The 27,126-nt window shown below is 42.2% G+C and overlaps 1 protein-coding gene across 2 annotated transcripts in view; it reads right to left on the reverse strand.

Moving 5' to 3' along the window:
* The window catches only part of CDH17 (cadherin 17), a 90,262-nt gene that overhangs the window by 21,677 nt on the left and 41,459 nt on the right, over positions 1-27,126 (reverse strand). For both annotated transcript variants that reach the window (XM_023222866.2, XM_023222865.2), the window contains exons 5-12: positions 26,426-26,564; positions 23,959-24,117; positions 23,654-23,853; positions 20,749-20,880; positions 20,295-20,445; positions 15,735-15,950; positions 12,104-12,180; positions 9,998-10,189 (exon numbers count right to left, since the gene is read on the reverse strand). In XM_023222866.2, the coding sequence (XP_023078634.1) occupies positions 9,998-10,189; positions 12,104-12,180; positions 15,735-15,950; positions 20,295-20,445; positions 20,749-20,880; positions 23,654-23,853; positions 23,959-24,117; positions 26,426-26,564 (1,266 nt within the window). The remainder of the gene's footprint in view (positions 1-9,997; positions 10,190-12,103; positions 12,181-15,734; positions 15,951-20,294; positions 20,446-20,748; positions 20,881-23,653; positions 23,854-23,958; positions 24,118-26,425; positions 26,565-27,126) is intronic.

Here is a 27,126-nt window from a genome sequence, read left to right on the forward strand (position 1 = left end):
CTGATAAAACCTGCTCGCACCACAATTCCTTTTGTGCACACAACTGCCTGACAGGTCAAACCTAGTGATTTAGATTCAACTTGGAGGCAAAGAAAATGCTGAAGGAGCGGGGCTAAGACTGGGATATTTACCATTTTCACTAGCAATCACTGATGAGATCAAAGTGTGCACATTGGTTTTCCAGATGACATTTGTGCTAGTTAAAAATAGCTAGTGAATTGAGAATTCAAAAGGATCAGCCATAGTGGAGAAGTGACAAAATTTGCCAGTTAAAAAAAGGCAGAACCCTGAATTTCAAGAAACAGGATCCCAGGAGAGTTATTGTTGAGCCAGGCAGGGTTCAAAGAAATAGCTTTCCTGCTCATGACACACATTTGGCCCCAAGAACATGATAACCAACCACACGAGAGGCTGGAGCTTGGGCAGCAGTAAATACAGAGCAGGGAGCATTTCTGACAGTTGTTTAATCTGAAGGATCGCTTTGGGCACTTGCCAAAATTACTCATTTCCAGGCTTTCCCCTTGAGTGACTGAGGCTGCAGTCCTTGGTATGCACCATTTGACTCTTGAATTAGGCAAGTTTGGCCCCCTTAGGAAACAGGGGAAAGCATACCTGTCCACAGGTAGAATCCTAGCTCTAATTAATTAGAATCAAGTGATGCCACATGTTTAAGTTTGCAACCTGCTGGATGCTGTGTTAGGAACTATATACGTACTTTTGCATTTAATCCTTCAACATCCTTACTAGAAAGGTGCTACCATTTTACCCATTTTTACAGATTGGAAAACTGGGGCCTGAGAGGTTACATCATTTGGTCAAGGCCACAAGCTAGTAAGTGGCAACACCAGGACTCACAGAAATTACATCCTGAGAGGAGCTGGAGACGTGGAGTCAAGTTCCCAGTTCTGCTATCACCAGAAGGCCTGACTGTACCTTGCTGTGGGCCTGAATTTCTGCCTCCCTCAGAATCAGTAGGAGAAGCAAGAGAGTTTATGCAAACAAACTATAGTTGCCACGTATGAGTCCCTCGGTGAATTTTACCTGTGATTAGCACATTTGTAATTCAGAAGAACTGTTAATGATATAATTGTGATTAACAAACTTAATTTAAATGTTTAAAAATTATTAACACAGTGGTTCAGAACAGTGGTAGTCCCTTGATGGCTTAATAGGCAAGGACTTAGAAGACAAAGCCATACATAAAAAACCAAATTATATAGTCTATAAAACACTTCAATAACAAATAGTATGGCTACATACCTTTGTTATATTTTTATTCTATATCCTAGTGGGGAATTGGCTAACATTTGGTGTATGCTAATCAAGAATCTACAGTCCAGGGTTGGTTGTTGCTTAGCATCTGAAAGAACCTAATCCAAGATCTATATCCCAGAGGTAGCTATGATAGCCAACACTATCTCAATCAGAACTAGAAGGTTTGTTCATTAGCAAAGCGATCTTACAAATAAATTTTCTTGGTGATATGAGTGGTGTCCGAGATATGCACTTTGGGCCAGGCGCAGTGGCTCAAACACCTGTAATCCCAGCACTTTGGGAGGCTAAGGCAGGTGGATCACTTGCGCCCAGGAGTTCAAGACCAGCCTGGGCAACATAAGGAGACCCCATCTCTGCAAAAATAAAAAATTAGCTGGGTGTGGTGGCACATGCCTGTGGTCCCAGCTACTTAGGAGGCTGAGGTGGGAGGATTACTCAAGCCCAGGAGGTTGAGGCTGCAATGAGCTATGACTGCGGCACTGCACCTGTCTCAGAATAAAAGATATGCTGTTTGGTTAGTGTATCCCTTAGTCATTGTGAACAGGAGTATAGATATCTGGCCTGGCCAGCAGATTATACCCTGCAGAGTTCCAGGACTCAGTTCTGTTCTGCCAGTTATCTCCTGCCTCTGGATGGTCGAACAAACCCACTTGCTTAAGGATTGTTATCACAGTGCCCAAGGGACAGACAGCTGGGAGGTCATAGGCCTAAAGCACAGGTTGAATGATCACCTATGTGTCTGCTTGTTCATAATTGTATATGGGACAGAATTCATTTATTCATTAAGTCAAGCAATATTTATTGAACCTCTAGTATATGCTAGGAGATAAAATAGACACTTGAAATAGAATCACATATAAAGTAAGGATGTGACAAAGACTTTGGTCAGAGGCCTACTCTACTGTAGCATACCTCTCGTGTTCGGTTGTGAGGGAGAATACTCATAGCTCTCACCCACCGCTAATCATTGAGGTAGGTGCCAATATCTCCCTAAAAGGGCCCACTAACCACAAATGGCCAAGTTAAACCGCTGTTTAAATAAAAGGTGACATATGGGCCTTGTTCATTCTGGGATGGATAGGCCTCTATCTTCCCTTAGATTCCTAGAGAGCTCTGGTCCTGCAAAAGGATAAAAGAAAGCCGCCCCCATCACCTGCAAAGGAACACCCCAACCCACTGCAAGGTCTGAAAAGTGCCCTTTCCTTTATCCTGTGATTTTTCTCTCTCCATGTAGACTGCTGTGAGCACAAGAGAAGGTTGGCATGGTACCTTTTCCAAATGTCGGATTCACACACAAGGCCAAGGCTTTGAGCTGGTCCACAGCAACCTCTCTGCTGAAATGCAGCAGGGCCCTTGGTTCGAGCTGGAATGTTTGGTAACAATGGGATCAGAATTCCAAGACTCTGTGCCTGGGCTTGCTTTAGCACTAGTGCTTTTTCCTCTGTGCTTCTGTCCATTTTCTGTGAAATTATTCTATTTTGTCTTCATTTTTAGCCTCTTTCAGTTTTCTTTTATTCTGGCTCAAAACTGTACTCCAGAATTTTCTTTTGCAGTTTCCAGCACACTGCACTGCAAATCTTAAATAATTAGCCACCCTTGCAAATTCTCTCTGGCCCTTTTTAACAGCGAGGTTTCACTCTCTCCCCTAGGAAAGTATCTTAACTGTAAGAACATTGGACAGCATTGAGTGCTGCTTCCAATTGAGTCATATGGTAAACCCATGACATGCTCTAAACACAGATGAGGAAGCCACAGAGAAAAGAGTCAAGATTCAGGTGTACATGGCAGGGGACAGGAGTAGATTGAGGGAGGGTTGGGAGAATCCTGTACAAACAGACAGGAACCAAGGTAATTAAGACTCTGACTCCAGATTACCCAGTCCTTACAGAGGGAGAGACAGAATGAGAGCCCATGGGCTTATCAATACAGTGAAAGATGAAAGTAAAGCAGCGGGGAGGGGAATTGAAAAGAAACTTGTCTATTGACCTTGAAAGGAGACCCAGCAGTTTTGTTAATCAAGAGGTATCTCTGCCTGGCACGTTAGAATAAAGGGTTTACAGCCTAAAATGCCCATGGGGTCATCCAACCCAACTCCTCACATTTGCAAAGGGGGAAGTGAAAGCAAGGCCCTGAGTGCCACTCCTGGCCCCTAACAGCGTTGCCAGATTTAGCAAATAAAAACATAGAACACTGGGGGTGCCCAAGATGGCCAAATAGGAACAGCTCCAGCCTCCAGCTCCCAGCGTGAGTGACACAGAAGAGGGGTGATTTCTGCATTTTCAACTGAGGTACCGGGTTCATCTCACTGGGGCGTGTCAGACAGGCGGTGCTGGTCAGCAGGTTCAGCCCGAACAGTGAGAGCTGAAGCAGGGCAAGGCATCGCCTCACCTAGGAAGGACAAGGGGGAAAGGAATTCCTTTTCCTAGCCAAGGGAAACTGAGACACACAACACCTGGAAAATCAGGTAACTCCCACCCTAATACTGCACTTTACCAAGGGTCTTAGCAAACAGCACACCAGGAGATTATATCCCACACCTGGCCCAGAGGGTCCCACGCCCATGAAGCCTCCCTGATTGCTAGTACAGCAGTGTGAGATCTACCTGCAAGGCGTCAGGGAGGCTGGGGGAGGGGCGCCTGCCATTGCTGAGGCTTAGTAGGTAAACAAAGCCTCTGAGAAGATCTAATTGGGTGGAGCCCACCACAGCTCAAGGAGGCCTGCCTGTCTCTGTAGACTCCACCTCTGGGGACAGGGCATAGCTAAACAAAAAGCAACAGAAACCTCTGCAGATGTAAATGTCCCTGTCTGACAGCTTTGAAGAGAGCAGTGGTTCTCCCAGCACAGAGGTTGAGATCTGAGAACGGACAGACTGCCCGCTCAAGTGGGTCCCTGACCCCTGAGTAGCCTAACTGGGAGACATCTCCAACTAGGTGCAGACTGACACCTCACACAGCTGGTTACACCTCTGAGGCGAAGCTTCCAGAACAAGAATCAGTAACACTCGCTGTTCAGCAATATTCTATCTTGTGCAGCCTCCGCTGCTGATATCCAGGCAAACAGGGTCTGAAGTGGACCTCAAGCAAACTCCAACAGACCTGCAGCTAAGGGTCCTGACTGTTAGAAGGAAAACAAGCAAACAGAAAGGATACCCACAGCAAAATCCCATCAGTATGTCACCATCATCAAAGACCAAAGGCAGATAAAACCACAAAGATGGGGAAAAAACAGTGCAGAAAAGCTGAAAATTCAAAAAATCAGAGCGAATCTCCCCCTCCAAAGGAACTCAGCTCATCGCCAGCAATGAAACAAAGCTGGATGGAGAATGACTTTGATGAGTTGAGAGAAGAAGGCTTCAGTTGATCAAACTTCTCAGAGCTAAAGGAGGAACTATGTACCCAGTGCAAAAAACTAAAAACCTTGAAAAAAGAATGGATGAATGGATAACAAGAATAATCAATGCAGAGAAGACCATAAAAGAACCGATAGACATGAAAACCATGACACGAGAACTACATGACAAATGCACAAGCTTCAGTAACCAACTCGATCAACTGGAAGAAAGAGTATCGGTGACTGAAGATCAAATGAATGAAATGAAGCAAGAAAGAGGAGTGTAGAGAAAAAAGAGTAAAAATAAATGAACAAAGCTTCCAATAAATATGGGATTATGTGAAAAGACCAAATCTACGTCTGATTGGTGTGCCTGAAAGTGACAGGGAAAATGGAACCAAGTTGGAAAACACTCTGCAGGATATCATCCAGGAGAACTTCCCCAACCTAGTAAGGCAGGCCAACATTCAAATTCAGGAAATACAGAGACTGCCACAGAGATACTCCTCGAGAAGAGCAACTCCAAGACACATAATTATCAGATTCACCAAAGTTGAAATGAAGGAAAAAATGTTAAGGGCAGCCAGAGAGAAAGGTCAGGTTACACACAAAGGGAAACCCATCAGACTAACAGCAGATCTTTCGGCAGAAACTCTAGAAGCCAGAAGAGAGTAGGGGCCAATATTCAACATTCTTAAAGAAAAGAATTTTCAACCCAGAATTTCATATCCAGCCAAACTAAGTTTCATAAGTGAAAGAGAAATAAAATCCTTTACAGACAAGCAAATGCTTAGAGATTTTGTCACCACCAGGCCTGCCCTACAAGAGATCCTGAAGAAAGCACTAAACATGGAAAGGAGCAACAGGTACCAGCCATTGCAAAAACATACCAAAATGTAAAGACCATTGATGCTAGGAAGAAACTGCATCAACTAACGAGCAAAATAACCAGCTAATATCATAATGACATGATCAAGTTCACACATAACAATATTAACCTTAAATGTAAATGGACTAAATGGTCCAATTAAAAGATACAGACTGGCAAATTGGACAGAGTCAAGACTCATTTTGTCCAATTTGCTGTACTCAGGAGACCCATCTCACATGCAAAGACACACATAGGCTCAAAATAAAGGGATGGAGGAAGATCTACCAAGCAAATGGAAAACAAAAAAAAGCAGGGGTTGCAATCCTAGTCTCTGAAAAAACAAACTTTAAACCATCAAAGATCAAAAGGGACAAAGAAGGCCATTACATAATGGTAAAGGGATCAATTCATCAGGAAGAGCTAACTATCCTAAATATATATGCACCCAATACAGGAGCACCCAGATTCATAAAGCAAGTCCTTAGAGAGTTACAAAGAGACTTAGACTCCCACACAATAATAATGGGAGACTTTAACACCCCACTGTCAACATTAGACAGATCAATGAGACACAAAGTTAGCAAGGATATCCAGCAATTGAACTCAGCTCCGCACCAAGCGGACCTAATAGACATCTACAGAACTCTCCACCCCAAATCAACAGAATATACATTCTTTCTCAGCACCACATCACACTTATTCCAAAATTGACCACATAGTTGGAGGTAAAGCACTCCTCAGCAAATGTAAAACAACAGAAATTATAACAAACTGTCTCTGAGACCACAGTGCAATCAACCTAGAACTCAGGACTAAGAAACTCAATCAAAACCGCTCAACTACATGGAAACTGAACAACCTGCTCCTGAATGACTGACTACTGGGTACATAACGAAATGGAAGCAGAAATAAAGATGTTCTTTGAAACCAATGAGAACAAAGATACAACATACCAGAATCTCTGGGACACATTTAAAACAGTGTGTAGAGGGAAATTTATAGCACTAAATGCCCACAAGAGAAAGCTGGAAAGATCTAAAATTGACACCCTAACATCACAATTAAAAGAACTAGAGAAGCAAGAGCAAACACATTCAAAAGCTAGCAGAAGGCAAGAAATAACTAAGATCAGAGGAGAACTGAAGGAGATGGAGACACAAAAAAACCCTCCAAAAAATCGATGAATCCAGGAGCTGGTTTTTGGAAAAGATCAACAAAATTGATAGACCGCTAGCAAGACTAACAAGGAAGAGAGAAGAATCAAAAGACGCAATAAAAAATGATAAAGAGGATATCACCACTGATCCCACAGAAATACAAACTACCATCAGAGAATACTATAAACATCTCTATGCAAATAGACTAGAAAATCTAGAAGAAATGATTAAATTCCTGGACACACACACTCTCCCAAGACTAAACCAGGAAGAAGTTGAATCCCTGAATAGACAAATAACAGACTCTAAAATTGAGGCAATAATTAATAGCCTACCAACCAAAAAAAGTCCAGGACCAGACGGATTCACAGCCGAATTCTATCAGAGGTACAAGGATGAGATGGTACCATTCCTTCTGAAACTATTCCAATCAACAGATAAGGAGAGAATCCTCCCTATCTCATTTTATGAGGCCAACATCATCCTGATACCAAAGCCTGGCAGAGACACAACAGAAAAAGAAAATTTAGACCAATATCCCTGATGAACATCAGTGTAAAAATCCTCAATGAAATACTGGCAAACCGAATCCAGCAGCACATCAAAAAGCTTATCCACCATGATCAAGTGGGCTTCATCCCTGGGATGCAAGTCTGGTTCAACATACGCAAATCAATAAACATAATCCAGCATATAAACAGAACCAAAGACAAAAACCACATGATTATCTCAATAGATCCAGAAAAGGCCTTTGACAAAATTCAACAGCCCTTCATGCTAAAAATTCTCAATAAATTCAGCATTGATGGAACATATCTCAAAATAATAAGAGCTATTTATGACAAACCCACAGGCAATATCATACTGAATGGGCAAAAACTGGAAGCATTCCCTTTGAAAACTGGCACAAGACAAGGATGCCCTCTCGCACCACTCCTATTCAACATAGTGTTGGAAGTTCTGGTTAGGGCAATCAGGCAAGAGAAAGAAATAAAGGGTATTCAATTAGGAAAAGAAGAAGTCAAATCATCCCTGTTTGCCGATGACATGATTGTATATTTAGAAAACCCCATCGTATCAGCCCAAAATCTCCTTAAGCTGATAAGCAACTTCAGCAAAGTCTCAGGATACAAAATCAATGTGCAAAAATCACAAGCATTCTTATACACCAGTAACAGACAAACAGAGAGCCAAATCATGAATGAACTCCCATTCGCAATAGCTTCAAAGAGAATAAAATGCCTAGGAATCCAACTTACAAGGGATGTAAAGGACCTCTTCAAGGAGAACTACAAAGCACTACTCAGTGAAATAAAAGAGGACACAAACAAATGGAAGAACATACCATGCTCATGGATAGGAAGAATCAATATTGTGAAAATGGCCATACTGCTCAAGGTAATTTACAGATTCAATGCCATCCCCATTAAGCTACCAATGACTTTCTTCACAGAATTGGGAAAAACTGCTTTAAAGTTCATATGAAACCAAAAAAGACCCCGCATTGCCAAGACAATTCTAAGCCCAAAGAACAAAACTGGAGGCATCACGCTACCAGACTTCAAACTATACTACAAGGCTACAGTAACCAAAACAGCATGGTACTGGTACCAAACAGAGATATAGACCAATGGAACAGAACAGATCCCTCAGAAATAATACCACACACCTACAGTCATCTGATCTTTGACAAACCTGACAAAAACAAGAAATGGGGAAAGGATTCCCTATTTAATAAATGATGATGAGAAAATTGGCTAGCCTTAAGTAGAAAGCTGGAACGGGATCCTTTCCTTACTCCTTATGCGAAAATCAATTCAAGATGGGTTAGAGACTTAAATGTTAGACCTAAAACCATAAAAACCCTAGAAGAAAACCTAGGTAATAACATTCAGGACACAGGCATGGGCAAGGACTTCATGTCTAAAACACCAAAAGCAAGAGCAACAAAGCCAAAATTGACAAATAGGGTCTAATTAAACTAAAGAGCTTCTGCACAGCAAAAGAAACTACCATCAGAGTGAACAGGCAACCTACAGAATGAGAGAAAATTTTTGCAATCTACTCATCTGAAAAAGGGCTAATATCCAGAACCTACAAAGAATTCAAACAAATTTACAAGAAAAAAACAAACAACCCCATCAAACAGTGGGCAAAGGATATGAACAGACACTTCTCAAAAGAAGACATTCACACTGCCAACAGACACATGAAAAAATGCTCATCATCACTGGCCATCAGAGAAATGCAAATCAAAACCACAATGAGATACCATCTCACACCAGTTAGAATGGCAGTCATTAAAAAATCAGGAAATAACAGGTGCTGGAGAGGATGTGGAGAAATAGGAACACTCTTACACTGTTGGTGGGATTGTAAACTAGTTCAACCACTGTGGAAAACAGTATGGTGATTCCTCAAGGATCTGGAACTAGAAATACCATTTGACCCAGCCATCCCATTACTGGGTATATACCCAAAGGATTATAAATCATGCTGCTATAAAGACACATGCACATGTATGTTTATTGCAGCAGTATTCAAAATAGCAAAGACTTGGAATCAACCCAAATGTCCATCAGTGACAGACTGGATTAAGAAAATGTAGCACATATACACCATGGAATACTATGCAGCCATAAAAAAGGATGAGTTCATGTCCTTTGTAGGGACATGGATGCAGCTGGAAACCATCATTCTCAGCAAACTATTGCAAGAACAGAAAACCAAACACCACATGTTCTCACTCACAGGTAGGATTTGAACAATGAGATCACTTGGGCACAGGAAGGGGAACATCACACACCGGGGCCTATTGGAGGAAGAGGGGAGGGATAGCATTAGGAGATGTACCTAATGTAAATGATGAGTTAATGGGTGCAGCACACCAACATGGCACATGTATACATATGTAACAAATCTGCACGTTGTGCACATGTACCCTAGAACTGAAAGTATAATAATAAAAATAAAAAATAAAAAATAAATAAAAAATACAACACTAAGTTCGATTTGAAGTTTAGATAAATAACAAACAACTTTTTAGTATAAGTGTGTCCCAAATATTGCATGGAACACACTTATACTAAAAAGTTGTTCATCCTGCATTTTATATATTTTATGTGACATTACCTCCCTGTAAAATTTACTTGGCTAACTAGCGACAGAGCCAGGTCTAGAATCCTGACTTTCCGTCTGTCAGGAAGACAGGAATGACTAAGAGGAATCCAGGCATCCAGCAACCTATCGCCATGCCTGAGAGGCGACTGCTAATACATCACCTCTGCTTATAGATCCTCACACTGTCATTAGTAAATTAACCCACAAACAAAGACAAATTATATTAAATAAATGGGCTGTTTACCTTTTTAATTATTACATATCCGGTGTTGGTGTGGGGATCTGTGTCAACGCCCAGGCGTCCCTCACTGTCTCCCTTTATGATATGATATAGAATTTTAGAACTCCCAGTAAATGGCTCATCAGCATCAGTGGCCTGGATGGTTAAGATAGTAGACCCAACGTTTGTGTCTTCAGCAAGAGTCAGGTTTCCATACTAAGGAGAAAATGGAGAAGGAAACAATGAGAAGGTCTGTTGTCACCAAAGGCAAAGGACAAACTTATCTCTCTGGTTTCAGAATAGACACAAGTCATAGTTTGCATCAATCTTCATGGGGCATGTTTTTTCCTATTGATGAATATATTGCAGTTGATTTTAACATCAGTCATATTCATGAGCCGATATCCATTGTACCAAAGAACACAATATCTCAGAGAGCTACTGGTAGGATTCTAAAACAAATTTCCCCTTCTATATCCAATTTGTTTAATAACTTAATTATTGTAGTAGTAATGATATAAATAGCCACCATGTATTGAGTATCTATCAGGTGGTAGGCACTTTATATACATTATTTAATCATTTCTTAAATCAACCAATGAATGGAGGTTGATTAAAAGCTTGAACTTTAGAGTTAAACAGCCTGAATATGAATCATAGGCTTGCTTTTTATTAGTTGGGTGGCTTGAAGCAAGTTACTTCACTTCTTTGTCAGTTTCATCATCTGTCCAATGAAGACAATAGTAATGGAAACTACTTCATGTTTGCTGTGGGCATTAAGGGAGACAATGCACGTAAAGCTCCTAAATTCTTGGCACATAGTAAGTGCTCAGTAAAGGAAAGCAACAAAACATCTTATGGAGTAGTTATGTTACCATCTCCACTTACGAGGAGCAAAGGCTTGGAGAAGTTAAACCCACCAAGGGTCACACAGCTAGTGGGTCACAGGATTGGGATTCAAAGCCATGTTTGTGCAACTCCAAAGCCTGTGCTCTTGAACACTGGCCTAGACCATCTCCCACTCCACTAAAAATCCCCCAGATCGTCTCTCTTGGCATTATGATTCTAAAGAGGGTTCTAAGTAGGGATCAGGAGAGAGGACCACGGCATTGAAAGAAGCAGGTTCACTCTGTCGCCAGATAAGTATTTAAGCTCTGAGACCTCAGGTGCAGGATTCTTACCCTCAATCTAAAAAACACTGTCTCGATAAAAGGCAAGGAGGTCACAAAGTTAGCAAAGGATCAAATGCCCAAGAGAATGGAGGCTGAGAAGAAATGGGTTATTTGATGCCTGCTGAATCTCAGTGCCTGTTATATAAGACATATCCACTCACACCTCTTCCCACCCCTATCCCCCTCATAAATCAGTTCCTTTCTTTGTCACAGCCTTGTCCCTATTTTGATTTATGAACATCATCACAGGGCTCTGGGCTGCCTTATAACTGACTTCAAAAATGACATAACAGTCTAGTCAAATGGGCTTCTTGCTCCTTCAAAATAAATAGAGACTTCCCTCCTAAGGGAAACAATGATAAAGTCATCACCAAGTCTGAACGCCCTATCAATGATAAGGAAATAGTAATTCGCATTTTTCTTGAGGTTCTAAATTGACTTTTTTCTTTCTGTCCGGTTAGAATTCTCTCAAATGTCTTGGACACATTTTTCTTTGGCTTAAGTCGTAGATTAATTTTTTCTTCTTCCTTTCTCTTACCCAATTATTACAAATTAAATTGCCAATATTCCAAATATTAAATTTTTGACTAAAAATGCTTGAGACCTAGAAGTAAATCTATTTATTGTCCTAATACACAAAAAATATATAATGACAAACTGCAAGCCACCATTCAACTTTTTTCAATTTGACAAAGATTGTGGTTGTTGTTTTTAAGCAGCCCTTGGAATAAATGAGCTACTGGCAGGAGTTTGTAAACAAATGTTCCCAGACACCTATAATAGTGTTATTGTTCCCCAAAGATTTTCACTGAAGATGGCCTCTGGGTTATTGGTGCACTGACCAAGTTTACCTTAAGTCTGGCACTTTTCCTAGCTACTGTCTGTGTCTTTATCCCAGAAGAAAGGGTCAAGTAAAATGAACAAAGTAAAGAAAAAACAAATAATGACAACTACTCACATCTGATTTTTCAAAGATGGGGATCTGATCATTGATATCAATAACGTTGATTTGCACAAAACAGAGGGTCTTGAAATCTGAAAACCAAAGTCATATGTCATAGAAATTTTCACTGAAAATCATGCATTAAAATCAGAAATCCACAAGAAAATACTTGGCAAGTGAAGTGACAGCCATAGCCACAATTTTGCAATTGACATGCAATTTATGCAGAGAGTGGGTTCTCTGCTTCCCACCTGTACCCAAGTGGTCACCATGTGTGGGGCAGGGTGGCTAAAGACAGATCTAAGAGAGATTTTTCTGGGTTTTTCATTGCTGTCCACCTGCTGTCCTCCTAAGTAAAGTTACGTACGGGTTGTTCCTGAGCAGGATGGCTTTTTTGTGAAGCAGTCTTTTTCTGACTAGTGAAACTTAGGTAATCTTCAAAGTCCCGAGCAAAACTATCCTTCCAGAAAGCCTTCTCTGAGCATCCCAGTGGCTGTCTCTCCTTGTCTGAACACATCCATCCCACATCTACTCTGCCTACTATGATGGGGAGGTTCAAGGGCCTGCTATCTTCTAAGTAAGGGAGGAACTGGCACAATTGGCTGTTCACAAGAGTCTGGCTACCCAGCCTGCAGGAAGCAAGGTGGGGACAGAGGTAGCTCCTGGATCCCTGGAGAAATCACCCAGGCTTTCAGGGATGGGTTTCACAATTCCAAGACCTAGGCAGATAGCAGCTTCAGCTAGATTCCAGATGTGTGTGGAGTGCAGGTGGGGACAGGATGCCTGGGGGAGACAGAACAAGAAATAAAATGACGGGTTCTTTGTTGGGTTGCTGTTGTTCTAACCATGGTTAGACATAACGGTTAAGACTCTGGGCTTGGAATTCACTGTTTGGACTCTGGCTCTGCCACTTTGCATATATGTGAGAGCTTGGGTGCCTCACTCCGTTTATCTGTAAAATGTGAATAACAGAACTGATGTTTTCATCATAATACAATTGTTAGTGGCCTCTAGATACCAGCAACAGTATTGCTTTACTTGAGTTATTCATCTTCATGATAACTTCATGATATAGTGGTACTGTCATTCCCATTTAATTAACAGATGAGGAAGCCAGGGAATAGAGAAGTTCAGGCAACCTGACCAGGATCACACAAACTAACTAGTGATGGAGCCAGGATTCAAACCCAGAGGCTCCCTTTGCCCTCTGCAGCCACCATCCATTCCTCTGTCTGGGCTCTGTAGCCCAAGGGGCTGACCTTATGAACTGCATCAATGCACATCCTCACCCTGAGGGTAACAGTTGGGTTCTGCCAATGGGAGGCCCTGGCAAAAGACTGGAGGGAGAACAGGAAGAACGTGGCTGGGGGTGTCACACCCCCGTTGCCAACAGCCCTCTTCTAGTGACAGGCACAGGCCTTGCTCCTTTGGGGGATGCTCTCCCCCCTGACTTCTTCGGGTTTTAGGGCAGAAAATGTTGTTCACTGTGCTTCACACATCCTGTTGGTTTCCCTTAACCCTGCCCACAACCTTTGCAAACAATCCCTTCTTTAAACTCTTTGAGGGGAGCCTCCATTTCCTGCTGGGATCCTGATTAATATTCCCAGGTAGTTTAGAGCAGGTACTCAATGCACTGGAGATGATCCCAGGGACAGAATCTATTAACAATCCAATTACAACCAAGTGGATATTGACTGAAGTTAAGGCTGGTCCGCAGAAGGTTTGTAGGCAACAAGAATGGCTGAAGACTGGAGTGGTCCCAAACCCGGAACCCACGGGCTCGCTGCTCTGCACACACCTTGTTTGGCCAGCAGTGGGCCTTTCTGGGTAAAAGGCCTTCCTTGGTTTTATGTAAAACTGTGTTTATTATAACCTAGTCTCTAGTTTTCTGTAGTGCACAGTTGAATGTTTAGTTGTATCAACACACACACGTATTTGAATATATTTTATCATCTGGTCCATATTTTCTGTAGATTTACTCATGCAAATAAACAATTGTAATCTGATTCCCACTTTAAACTCTATCTTCAAATTTCTCCAGGTCCCCATGCATTTCCACATGGATTCCTACTCTCCCATAAGCCCTACATGATTTTGTAACTTGTCATATTCATCCTTCAAAGCCCAGCTCAGAGACACCTCCTCCAGAAAGCTGTACCTGTTCTCTCCCTCCACTGAGTCACTTATTTCCTTCATGGGCTACCTTGTGCGGTTCCTTGCAATTTACTGACTCACATGTCCATCTCCTCTACCAGAATGAGTGCTCCCTGAGGATAGAATCCCCAATACCTTGCATGGTTCCTCAAATAGGTAAATGTGGAATAACTGCTGGAAAAATGGACTGCTGAGAGTGTGAAATTGTTAGCTTGTCGTGGATAGGGAAGATTTATTATACTTACATCTATTCTCTCTCTTACAATAATGCTAGACAAATATTAGGGCCTTAATATTTGTCAAATTACTGGGTTTCAAACATTCTGCATTGGGGCCCTACTAAACCTGGCTTCTGCCTAGTATCTCAATATCCCTGCCAAGGAGAGAAACATGAAGCATAGTGTGAAACGTTTCTTGTTTGTTCTCCATACCTGTGTCAGCTAACAGAACAATTACTGAATTATATGGTAATCGAAGATTCAGTACAAGTTAACTCAAAAGACCTTCTAGGAGTGTGAGTGTCCTTGAAATGAGTCTCTCTTTGAATCCATGTATTTTGTGTGTCTGTGCATATTTGTTTAACAATGTGTGCAACTGATTGAGAATGCATAGTTTTTATCAGATTCTCAAAGGCTCTTGTGACCCAACAGAGATTAAGAACCACTTGCTCTGCAATTGTGTAAGGAGTATAGGGAAGAATGTCTCCTGATACTCTCAAATGGCCACCTAGAAGCTGATAGGATAAGACAGAGCTTCCCGAAAGATGCGCTTCTCCTCTACTTTCCTACAGTAGAGCGCTTTCAGTCTGAAAGCAAGAATTGGGAAATACAATTAGTTTTCCTGTTTGTGATCATGGTCTGCAGAATGTGCCTGGCAGACCTCCAACAATAGGATGTGAACTGACGACGGCCCCACCGCTGTGCTCTGGAATCTATTACCACATGCGCACCGAGACCTCACCTTCTCTGGACTGTCCACAGCCAGTGACTGAGAAAAGCAGCAATGGTAAGGCTCGTTTTCAAAGACAATGAATTCCTTTGACAGCCACCTTTAGACTCCCCAACAGCTGTGCCGAGCTTTCCTCAGACTGTTCTAGTCTAGGACGTTCTCACCAGCCTTCCTTCTCCATCTCCCCTTCACTCAGGGTCAGGCACCAGGCTTGCATTTCGGTCTGATGACTCTCCCATGCTTCTTTGTGCCCTTCTGCAATTTTTTCTCACAGGCTCCCCACCAATAAAATCCTTGTATATTTAATCTCCTTTTGGCATCTGCTTCTCATAGGACCCAAACCAACACAACAATGGTGCCTGAGCTGCAGCTCTGGCCTTTACAATGTTCAACCAGCTATCTCTGTGTTATGTGTGTTTCACAAAGGAAGCAAAGAAGGTTTAAAGGCGTCCTTCTATAACATACCAGACATTAGAGCAGGCAAGTAAGTCATAGCTAGAAGGAAAACGATGATTTGCACTCAAGACAGTGGAGTGATACTAACCTTTGTCCGACACCTCTATCGTTAGGTTGTACTGAGGAGTATCTTGCCTCTTCAAGGACTGTTTAGCTAACTGTAACATTCCAGCATAGGTTTGGATTAGGAAGAGTCCATCCATGGGAAGTTTGGGAGTTTGCTCCACAATTCTGTAGTTTAACAAACTGTTGGCAGTGTTTTCTTCATCCCTGTCATGTGCAGTAAGGGTCCCAATACTGTTACCTATGAGGAAGGAAAGAAGGAAATCCAACCATTACAGGCTCCATGTAATTAAAATAGTTTCAGTGAATAAGCACATTCCTAGAAAACACCATGAATAACTCGGGATAGCAGACAAACGTTCTTAGATTTATTTTGGTTCTTCTCATCCTATCATGTAATGGGTTGAATAGTGTATTAGTCAGCCAGTGCTGTCATTAAGTATCACGGGCAAAACAACAGAGACTTATTTTCTCACAGTTCTGGAGGACAGAAGTCTGTGATCAAGGTGTTGCAGGTGTTGGTTTCTTCCGAGGCTTCTCCTGGGCTTGTGGGTGGCTGTCTTTTTCTTCCGGTGCCTTCAGAGCACCTTCCTTCTGAACCTCCCTATGTCCACATTTCCTCTTATAAGGATACCAGTCATACTGGATTAGGGCCTACCGTAAGGCCATTTTACCTTCATGACCTCTTTAAAAACTTTATCTGCAAATATAGTCACATTCTGAGGTACTAGGGGTTAAAACTTCACCCTCTCACCCACGGGGAGAGGGAACATGTAGCCTAGAACAGAGGGTTATGACCTCAACATATAATTTTGGGAGCATGAGGGACACATTCAGCCTGTAACACCTAGTGCTGCCTCCCAAAACTTCGTGTTTACCGGAACCTGAGCATGGGACTCATTTGCAAATAGGGCCTTCACAGATATCACTAGTTAAGGCTCTGGAGATGAAATCATCCTGGATTTAGAGGCAGCCCTAAATCCAATGACAGGTGTACCTGTAAGAAGGGAAACACAGAGATGCACACACAGGAGGAAATGATCTGAAGGAGGAAGCCAGAAGTTGGAGATAGGCTGCCACAAGTAGCCAGGTAACACCAGATGCCAACAGAAGCCAGAAGAGGCAAGGAAAGATTCTCTCCTTGAGACTCTGGAGGGAACACGGCCCTGCAAGCACCTTGACTTCAGACTTCCAGCCTCCAGGACTAGGAGAGAGATTTCTGTTTTAAACCACAAGTCAGTGGTGATTTGTTGCCGTAGCCCTAGGACACTAATACACATGGCAAATGGTATCACTAAACAAAGAGAAGCCAACCCTAGATTGCCTCTAAGCAACTTCATGGAACAACTGCAGAGACTGACTTACACCAAAGATAACACAGGGCAGAGACCAGGCAGGATCCTCTCTGCCATGCTGTAGTTTGTGGTCCTAAGTATTTTATTCCTGTCAGGGTTTCAGTCCAGGGAGTTCTACAAGCCAGTGGCTATGACTTGGTTCTGCACCCAGCTCTGGGCGAGTTCCGACAGGTTCCAGACCATCCTACTCTGGGAGGTGGGAATTGTGCGTCTTTTTAGATGCAGCAAGAATCCCACGTAGGAGCTCAAATTTGAATTCATCCCGTTTGTGCAGTTACACCCTCTCACCCATCCACTGACACAGTTTGCATCCACTGACACATGGAAATTTAGAGGTTTTTTGGTTTTGGGTTGGGGGAGGAAAAAGAAAGTACCTATGTTATGTCCACAGTAGAGCTGGACACATGCAGATGTGTCTCATGGGCTGCATGCAGGGACCATCAGAAGAAATAGGACAGAAGAGAGTATGTATCTAGTGCATATGGCATGCATGTGCCCTTGCAAGAAAAGTATCCGTGTGCTGGGATGAAAGAGTGTCTTACTAAATTCTGTGGTCCTTTGGTGTCTCAGCAGCCCTGCCATAGCTCTATCCCCTCAGCAAGTGAGCAAGAAACTGAGGACACTGTCCTCCTCTCACTCACAGGAAACCTCCATGCTGCCAGAGGCACCATGAGGACTTGTGGATCAGTTGGAAGTGAAAGGAACCATGTCTCTGAGTGACTGAGGCCAGGAAAAAGTGGCAGCTCAAACTGATACAGGAGTATATGTAGCATATCTTGGAAATATGCAGAAATATTTAGGGAGGTGGGGCTTTTATGAGAGTCTAAATTTTCTGTGTGAATACATAAGACTTGGTGGCAAGTGGGATTCAAGAATAAATGTTAGTGTTGCTAAGACTTGGGGACATGAGTCCCACAAGATACCAAACCGGAGAATGTAAATGTAAATACACTGGAGAATACTCTGTTGTCTGGGCTGGAGCACGGTGGCATGATCTCAGCTCACTGCAATCCCTACTTCCCGGGTCCGAGCAATTCTCATGCCTAAGCCTCCCAAGTAGTTGGGATTACAGGCGTGCACCACCACACCTGGGTAATTTTTGTAGGTTTTTTTTTGTTTGTTTTGTTTTTTTAGTAGAGACAGGGTTTCGCCATGTTGGCCAGGCTGGTCTTGAACTCTTCTCAAGTGATCTGCTCATCTTGGCCTCCCAAAGTGCTGGGTGGGATTACAAGCATGAGCCACTGCACCTGGCCTAATTCAGTATTTTATCAAGGTTTAATTTGTGAATATTTCCACCTACTCATGTCCTGTCAGCTCAGCTAGACAGTAAGCCCCCACAAGGCAGGAGCATTGTCTTGTACCTCTTTCAGGTTACATACATAGAATATGCTCAGTTGATTTATAAGAATTATTGGTCCACTAAAGACTCTGAAATATTTTTACGAAATAAATTCTCACCTTTAGAGAGGCAAATAGCATGCTGAACCCCTTCAAAATTTATTCTACCAACAACAACTTCTTCAGTCTAAGAGAAAACCAGAACTGTCCTCTTCCCAGATGAGGTAAGCGCCCCTAAAAGGGCTCCCAGCAACCCCCATCTCCTGATATTTGTACTTTTTCATAACCCCATCCTGTTGAGTGCAGGCTGGGCCTAGCAACTTGTTTCTAATGGCAAAAGTGATGGGCTCGCTTCCAAGATTAGGTCATAGAAAGATTGACTTCCATCTTGCCTGTCCTTTCCCGCTCTGCTGTACTCTTTCCCTCTCCCTCAGAACTCTCTGAATTAGAGGTACCCAGCTGAACTTCACCCAGATTCCCGACTCACAGAAACTATGACATAATACATGTTTGTTGTTTTAAGCTGCCAAGCTTTAGGGCAATCTATTTTGCAGAAATAGGTAACAAATGCACTACATGTTTGGCCCAATGTAAAAGAGGCTTGAAGTGTCATGTCCAGGTCAAGAAAGGTTGTCAAGATTTTCCACCTTTATTCAGTGTCACAGAACATCCCAGATTTCCCAAGAAGGTGATGGCACACGTGTTTGTTGGCTATTGTTAACACATTCCATTGTTACACAATTGTGACTGTGAGAAGATTCTTCCTTATAATGAACTGAAATCCTTCAAGCTGGCACTAACTCTCCCTGTTGTGGCAGGAGTTGAAAAAAATCAGACAGAGAGGACCTGCACAGAACACAGTGACACAGAACACACTGACAAAAGGTAGCCACATGACACCTGACAGCAAGAAGAAAAATAATGAGCAGTGTGAGCAAGCCACTCCAGCAGCACCCACCAAGCCTCCAGGAAGGCACCCACTCTGTCCGAGGTGTCTGGTGAGGAGTAGAGGAACCAAAAGAAAATATGAGGCCGTCCACAAAGCATAGGAGGATCTGCCCACAAGGGCAGCAAAGCTCTAGAAATGATAGTCGTGAGGCTGCTACACTTGTAAAGCCTCTGAAACATACACAGCACAACAGAACAAAACATTTCAAGAAAGGCCAGTCTGCTCAGTCAAGGGGCTCACCGCCAAGGGGGAAATAGACAAGCATTGTCCCAAAACCAGAGAAGCCATAAAACTCCCAGAAATTATAATGTTATGACAGTAGTTGTTCCTATACAAAAACTAAAAAGCTATCTTAGGACACAGTAAAAGAAAACAGCAAGACAAAGCAAAAATGATAAAAATAGATGGGACTTGACTTCATCTAGCAGCCTCTTGAATTATATTATCAGCTTCTTAGAGAGGGGTGCCCAAGGGCCAAAAGTCTACTTCCACTGGTATTGCTTACTTCTTGCAGGGTGTCTGTCTGACTTTGGGTGTAAATGTTTAAATTCTTTGGCAAATGTGATGAGATTATCTCTTTAATGAGATTATTAGGGGTCAAATAATGTATGGGGAAATCCTGCAAATAAGATATGCCTATATACATGTATATAAGATACTAGTGTAGGTGGCTGTGATACTAATGATAGTGGTAAGGGTGATAATAATAGTGATAATGGTAGTAGTGCTAGTGGTAGTTATAAAAGCAGCAATTTAAGAATACTATCCAGATACCGTTTGACCCCAAATACGGTCCCTACATGACTCCCAAAGTACAGTCAACCTCCATGCTGTAGAAGGCATGGATTATTGACTCCCAGTAAGGTCTCCTGCTCACATTTTACCCAGCAGAGGAGAGAAATGCAGGGAAGTTAAACAGCATTAGGCAGCTCTCATTTCTTACCCAGTCGTTCATTCTCCTGGACCTCAAATACGGTTACTGGTGATGGACATGTAGGTGGATTATCATTAATGTCTTCAACTTTTACATGAATTTCCAGTGGATATGAAAGTGGTTTCCCATACTCATCCTTTGCAACTGCATAAAAAACATACTACAACAGGAAAGTCAGAGTTAAGACAAGACTCACCCACCACCCTCTGCCAAAGGCAGAGAAAATTGCTGTTTCATTTCTATGTCATTTACTCCCTTATTTTTAATTCACTTAGAACTGGGAGATAAAAAAAATGAGATGGGTCAGAATTATGTGAAAATTATCATGTCTTTGAAAACCAATAATATGCTGGAGTCTGAAATGTGTTTGTTTTTTTTTTAAAGTAAAATCCATTTTGCTCTCAACTGTAGATGGGCATAGGACTTTGTCTTGTCGTCTATGAAATTATTCTCTTTTACTCACTGCATCCTTTTCTTCTCGGTCCAAGGGCTGAGTCACGTAAATATCTCCTTCCTGGTCAATTGAAAACGGGAATCTTGGCAGCTTCTCTTTGTCAACTAAGGAATATCGTGCACCGGGATCATTCCACTGCACCTACAGGACCCAAAGTCAGTTGTGAGGAAAGCTACATTTGGACTGAGAGAACTGGAAAGGAAATAATTTTCTGGTTCTCAGTTTGAAATCTCTGACAACCTTGTATGTCTGTGGTTTCTTATAACAACTGAATTATATTTTTCACTTTTAACCTAAAATAAGCCTGTTTCCCGCCCCCCCCCACCCCCCAAGTTATATTGCTCGAAAAAAGCACACCAGGAAATGTTTCTTCTCTAAAGCAATTCCTCACAAACCCTCTACAGGGTTTCTTTTGGAAGTCTGACTGTGAAAACTTTCTATCCATGAACCATCAAGTTAAGAAACAAAATGTACTTTGTAGTTGGCAGTGTCTGAGGACCAAGCCGTGATGTATGGTGAGCATCTAACACTCACCAATGAAGATGAACAGGGGCAATAGAGGCCACTCTGAAATCTTCTCCATGCCATTAAGTAAGACAAATGATACAAAAATAAGGACATTCCTTTCCTAAATATTTAGCCTCAGAGACTTCAGGGATGAGAATAACTGCCAACTCCTAGGGTTGTTTGTAAACAACCTGGCAAAAATAAAAAATAACACAAGTAAGACCAATCTACTTGCTATATAGACAGAGCCTGGTCTGATATATCAATAATGTTTACTGAGTTTGCCACATGCCAGACACAATTCTAAACATATTTATGTGTTATCTCATTTAATCTCCAAACAGTCCTCTGAAGTACAGACTACTGTTATCTCCATTTTACAATGAAGAAACTAGGGCACAAAAAATGTAAGTGATTTGCCCAAGGTCCTACTGCTAGTTGAAATTTTCACAATAAACTATTCTCAGAGCAGCCTGGGAAGCTATCACAGAAGCAACTTTGTCCCTTGCTAATTATTTAAGCATCATGCATTGTCCACGCAAAGACTACCTGCTTGGTTATAAAGTGGGCTCCTCTTGTGTTCTAAAAATTCAGCCTGAGTTCCTCTCCCCTACCCCCCTTCCCCTCCCCCCCCTCTTCCTTCCTCCCACCCTCCATCCCTCCCTCCTCCTCTCCCTCTCTCCTTTTGGGTTTCAGAACACCCAGAGCATTTTTTCCAGGCCTGAAAATTGGGTAGACACTCTAGAATGTTTTCTTGGCAGCCTCAAGTCAACCAAGCATGAGTTCTTTGCAGCATTTACAAATCCCTATGGGAGTAACTTGAATAACAGCTACGAAAACTTTAGTCTAGGCCACCAATCGGAAATCCTCATGGTAATGAGTGTTGACATGCTTTCTTTCTAACTGGGAAATCAGAATTCTTCCTGCTGTTCTTCCTTTTTTTTCCCTCCTGAAGTTGAAGTTCATTAATTCAACATTGGTCCCTGGGCCCATCCCAATAAATATGATGGAATAGGCCATTCCAGGGCCCCTTAATAATAGTAGCATTAAAAAAATTTAGGGGAACTACAGACTAGTACTTCTTCAGATCTTTTAATATCTAATAATTTTATCTACTTTTACAGATACTATCACAGTTAATCTTCACAAAACACTGAAGTATTATCCCTATTTTATTGATGAGACACTGGGGCTCAGAATAGTTAAATGACTTGTTTATGATCAGTCATTTAAGTAATGGAACAGGAATATGATTTTGTTAATCTGCTTCCAAATCCAGGGATCTCCCACTAACCCACAGTTTTCATGTGGAGGAATTTCCTGGGCTTCCAGAAAATATCAAGTCTGGGTGGAGTCCAGAGTGAATTTCCGGGAGCTAAGGTAGGAGGGGGCCCAGGGTGAGAGCACATGCCATGGAGGTGGGGAAGTAGGAGCATCTGAACAGAGGGGAGAGGCACACGCAGGAGACAGGATGCTAGGTGTGGGGAGTTTCCAAGGGGAGAGGTTCCCTACTATGATCCTTTTACCCCTAGCCAGTCCTATCTCTGTCCCTCAGCCTATGATGGGACAAGTCTATTGGGTCAAGATTTTTCCCACAATAAGAATGAGCAGCCTTTCAAAACTATTTGCAACCCCCAAATCAAACCATATTCATTCATACAATATGTGCACCATATATGACCCACTGCAGGGCAGCCATATCCCACACTGCTAACAGGGAACAACAAACATCACTGCTGTCTACTTTTAAGGTAAGGGTGAGTGAAGTTCTCTCTGAAAGCAAAAGTATATATCTGATGTAGTTTGAATGTTTTCCCCTCCAAATCTCATGTTGAAATGTAATCCCCAGTATTGGAGGTGAGGCCCAGTGGGAGGTGACTGGATCATGGAGGCGGATCCCCTGTGAATGGCTTAGCACCATGCCCTAGGTGATAAAGTGAGTTCTCACTCTGAGTTCACAGGAGACCTGGTGCTTACATGTGTGTGGCACCTCCCGCCTAACTCTCTTGCTCCCACTGTCGTCATGTGATGCTCCTGCTCCCCCTTTGCTTTCTGCTGTGAACGTAATTTTCCCAAGACCCTCAGCAGAAGCAAATGACAGAGCCATGCTTGAACAGCCTGCAAAACCATGAGCCAATTAAACTTTTCTTTACGAATTACCTACCTCAGGTATTTCTTTATAGCAATGCAAAAATGGCCTAACACAATATCTGCATCCAAATTTCCTGCCCATGAGGCATGGTCAAGTCCAGTGACTCGGGGTCAGAGGCTATATAATTTGCTTTATAATCATGCTATGGAAAAATGTATCTAATAAGGGTATCAGTGAAGACCTTTATGGTGGGTCTCTACAAAGTGAAGCCATTTCTCTAGTTGGCTGTCAGTGTTACTTGGGCTTGGGTACTACCTGAGTGATTTTGATGGGGTGAGGATCAGTCAAGTTTTCCACCATCTCCACAGGTTCTGGTGCTTTCCAAATATTCTCTGTCACTATGATATCCACAGATGTGGTATCACTGAAGGAATTCTCACTCTGGCCTCCCATGTCCTTCACTGAGATCACCAGATTATAGGAAGGATTCTTAGCAGGATTCAATTCCTGAGATCCTATGAGAAGTAGGGGAGAAGGGAATAGGAAGCATCTCTGGAAGAGACAGACCCAACTCCCTTTTTCTGACTGAGACAGTCCTACCAGGGCACCCCTGAACATACCTTCTCGGGTAAGAGAGATGGCTCCCGTTTTGTTGTTGATCTGGAAATACATGACATTGTTAATCATAGGAAGCTGGATGACAATCTCGTAAGAAAGCTGGCCGTTGGGAGTGGCCGGATCATCCAGGTCTGTGGCATTGACATACAAGAAGGGCTTTCCTATTTAACAAAACCAGGAAAAAAAAAAAAAAAAAAAAAGATATTAATTGATTAATTGAAACCCAAACCAACCATAGCTACTTCTTCCATGTAAAAAGTGGAGATATAATAGGGAAAGGTATGACAATTCACACCAGTGGGGAAATACATATTTATCCCACTCCCCTTCCCTAAAATAAGGTTTCTCAAGGTCTGGTCCAAGAACCTCTAAGGGTCCCTGAAACTGTTCAAACACTCTGTAAAGCTAAAGGTCAGGTATGTGTAAAAGATCCATTTAAAGTACAAGATAATTTAATGACTTTTAGTGTAAAAGAATGGAAAATATGGTATTGATATTGATTTCACTTTGCAACTAATCTTTAAGAAACCACAATTTATTGAGTTTGGGTATAGTACTAAAGAATGTCCAGTTATCTGAAAATACTATTAAAATATTCCTTTCTTGTCCAACTGCATATCTGTGTGAGGCTAATTTTCCTTCGTATACTTCAACTAGCACATGGCAAGAGAATGAATGTAGAACCAAGACGTGAGAATCCAAGTGTTTTCTATTAATCCAGACATTAAAGAGATTTGCAAAGATTAAAGCAATGCCATTTTTCTCACTATTTTTGTCTTTAAAATCAATTATTTTTCAGTAAAACATGTTGATTAGTGTTATTTTAAATGAATTAATAATTTTTTTAAATTTCTAATACAGTAAATGTTGATAGATACAACCAGTGATATAGTAGAGACGCCTCATGAGACTCAGTTGTTGAATTTTCAGAAATGTTGTGTGTCAATTATTAATACCAATGGTCACTTGAAATAGGCCATGGTACTTGAAATAGACCATGGTACTTGAAATAGGCCATGGTAGGAGTATTTGTAACATGGAAATTGGAAAATTCTACAAATCAGAGCTTTGTCCTCCCAGAAAAATAGCTGTTAAGCCTTTACCAGGACATCACTGGATATAACCCACGTGTCTAAAAGTTCTTTGGAGTCCTCAGTAAATTTTAAGAGAATATACAAGTCCTGAAACCAAAAAGTTTGAGAGCCACTTCTCTAGCAGATTCTATTAGTGAAGATAGAAAAGGTATGGCCTGGAGGCTTCACATTTAGCAGAGTCTGTGTGAGTCTTTGGTATGCAGCCTCGAGGACAGGGACATCACTCCACATAATAAAGTGAAGTGAATTTTTTCCTGGAATTCTCAGAGGCAGGCATTGAAGAAAGAGAAGGAAAAGATTAAGTAACTTGAAGTGAAGCTTGATGGTGGAATTATGCAAACGGCCCCAAGTCTTGATTAGTATTATTTTAAATGAATATCTTTAAAAATTTCTAATACAGTAAATGTTGATAGCTATAACTATATTTCTGAGACTCTGAAGTCTAATATTCCTTTATGTTTTGTGCAACTCTTATGAGGTGATGCTCCTTTCTAGGCACCTGCTAGACACACTCACTCCTTAATGAAGAGCTCTTGCGGAAGTGAAAGGTAGAAGGTCAATGTAGCATACAGAAGGGCTGAGCCATAGATGGGATGTAAGAGAAAAAAAGAGCTGGAAACCACCATTGACAATATCAATGGAGGTTCCTGAGAAGATACAAGGGAGTAAGCTCACCTTTCTAGAGTGTTCTAGAGCTCTGAAGTATCTTAAAGATCACCTTAGAAAAGTGTTTTTCAACTGGGGGTAATTTTTGAGACAGAATCTCATCTGTTGCACAGACCAAGTGCAATAGTGTGATCATGACTTACTACAGCCTCAATCTCCTGGGCTCAAGTGATTGTGCCACCTCAGCCTCCCAAGTAGCTGGGACTACAGGCGTGCACCACCACACCTAGCAAACTTTCTTATTTTTTGTAGAGACAGGATTTCACTTTGTTGCCCAGGCTGGTCTCAAACTCCTGGCTCAAGTGATCTTCCCACCTTGGCCTCCCAAAGTGCTGGGATTTTGTGCCCTCCACCCACCAGAGGACATTTGGCAAAGCCTGGAGACATTTTCATTGTCACAACTTGGCAGGGGGCACATAGTGGATAGAGGTCAGGGGGATGCTGCCAATCATCCTACAAGGCACAGAATAGCATCTGACCAAAAAAAGAATGATCAGACCCAAGATGTCAATACATAGTGCTGTGCTGAGACATTGAGAGACAGTGCTCTGGAGCAATAGAGATAGTCAAACAACTCCCAGATCAGTATGAAATGTGGGTAAGATAGTGCTTATTGAGTGACAGCTGCAGCCGTTAGCCACACAAGTCTGCCCCTTCCACCTGACACCCTTCCATCTTTCCATAAATATCTCTGGCCCCTGCCTGTTACCTGGGCGAGAGTTCTGCCTTACTGAGCCTTCGTACTTTGACTGGAGAAACGTGGGTCGATTGTCATTGACATCTTTCACTTCTATGGTGATGGGGACTGGACCCTCCACTATAGCTCCATTAGCATCCAGGGCTGCAACCTGATGTTGAGGAAAAGGAAACCATGTTGGTGAGACTGAACTTCATGTCACATGCCCAAAAATCATTTGAAGGAAATTAGAACTCAAAGAACCAATGGCCTGGTGACTGTAGGATAGAAAGAACTCACAAAAGCCCAAATTGGGAGCTGCTAAAACAGGGGTTGTATCAGTTAAGCCTGACTAATAATGACGGTGACTTTCAATCAGCAGGGTGTTTTGGACACTGAACATGCATCTATTCTGGATGGCTGGAGTCCATGAAACAAGAGCACTGCGACCCCCGAGAATATGAAAGTGTCGGGTTCTCTTCAAGAGCCATTATGGTGGTCAACCTGCAAGGCCAGCAGCAGAAATACCCGACAGAAAGCTTTTATCTCACTCTTTTTTCCATAGTTAGCTCTCTGCCTTTCCTAGGTATTTAGATACCAACAGTGAAAACTAAAAGAGAAAGAGAGGGAGAAGGATCTTTTTAGTCAGCTTCTGGCTATTGGTTCCTTCTGCTTCTTCCAATGCCCGAAGTAGCTCCATCCTAGCGCCGATGCAGCCTTCTTCATGTGTCCCA

This window comes from Piliocolobus tephrosceles, chromosome 7 (assembly GCF_002776525.5).
Source record: "Piliocolobus tephrosceles isolate RC106 chromosome 7, ASM277652v3, whole genome shotgun sequence".
Taxonomy (NCBI): Eukaryota; Metazoa; Chordata; class Mammalia; order Primates; family Cercopithecidae; genus Piliocolobus; species Piliocolobus tephrosceles.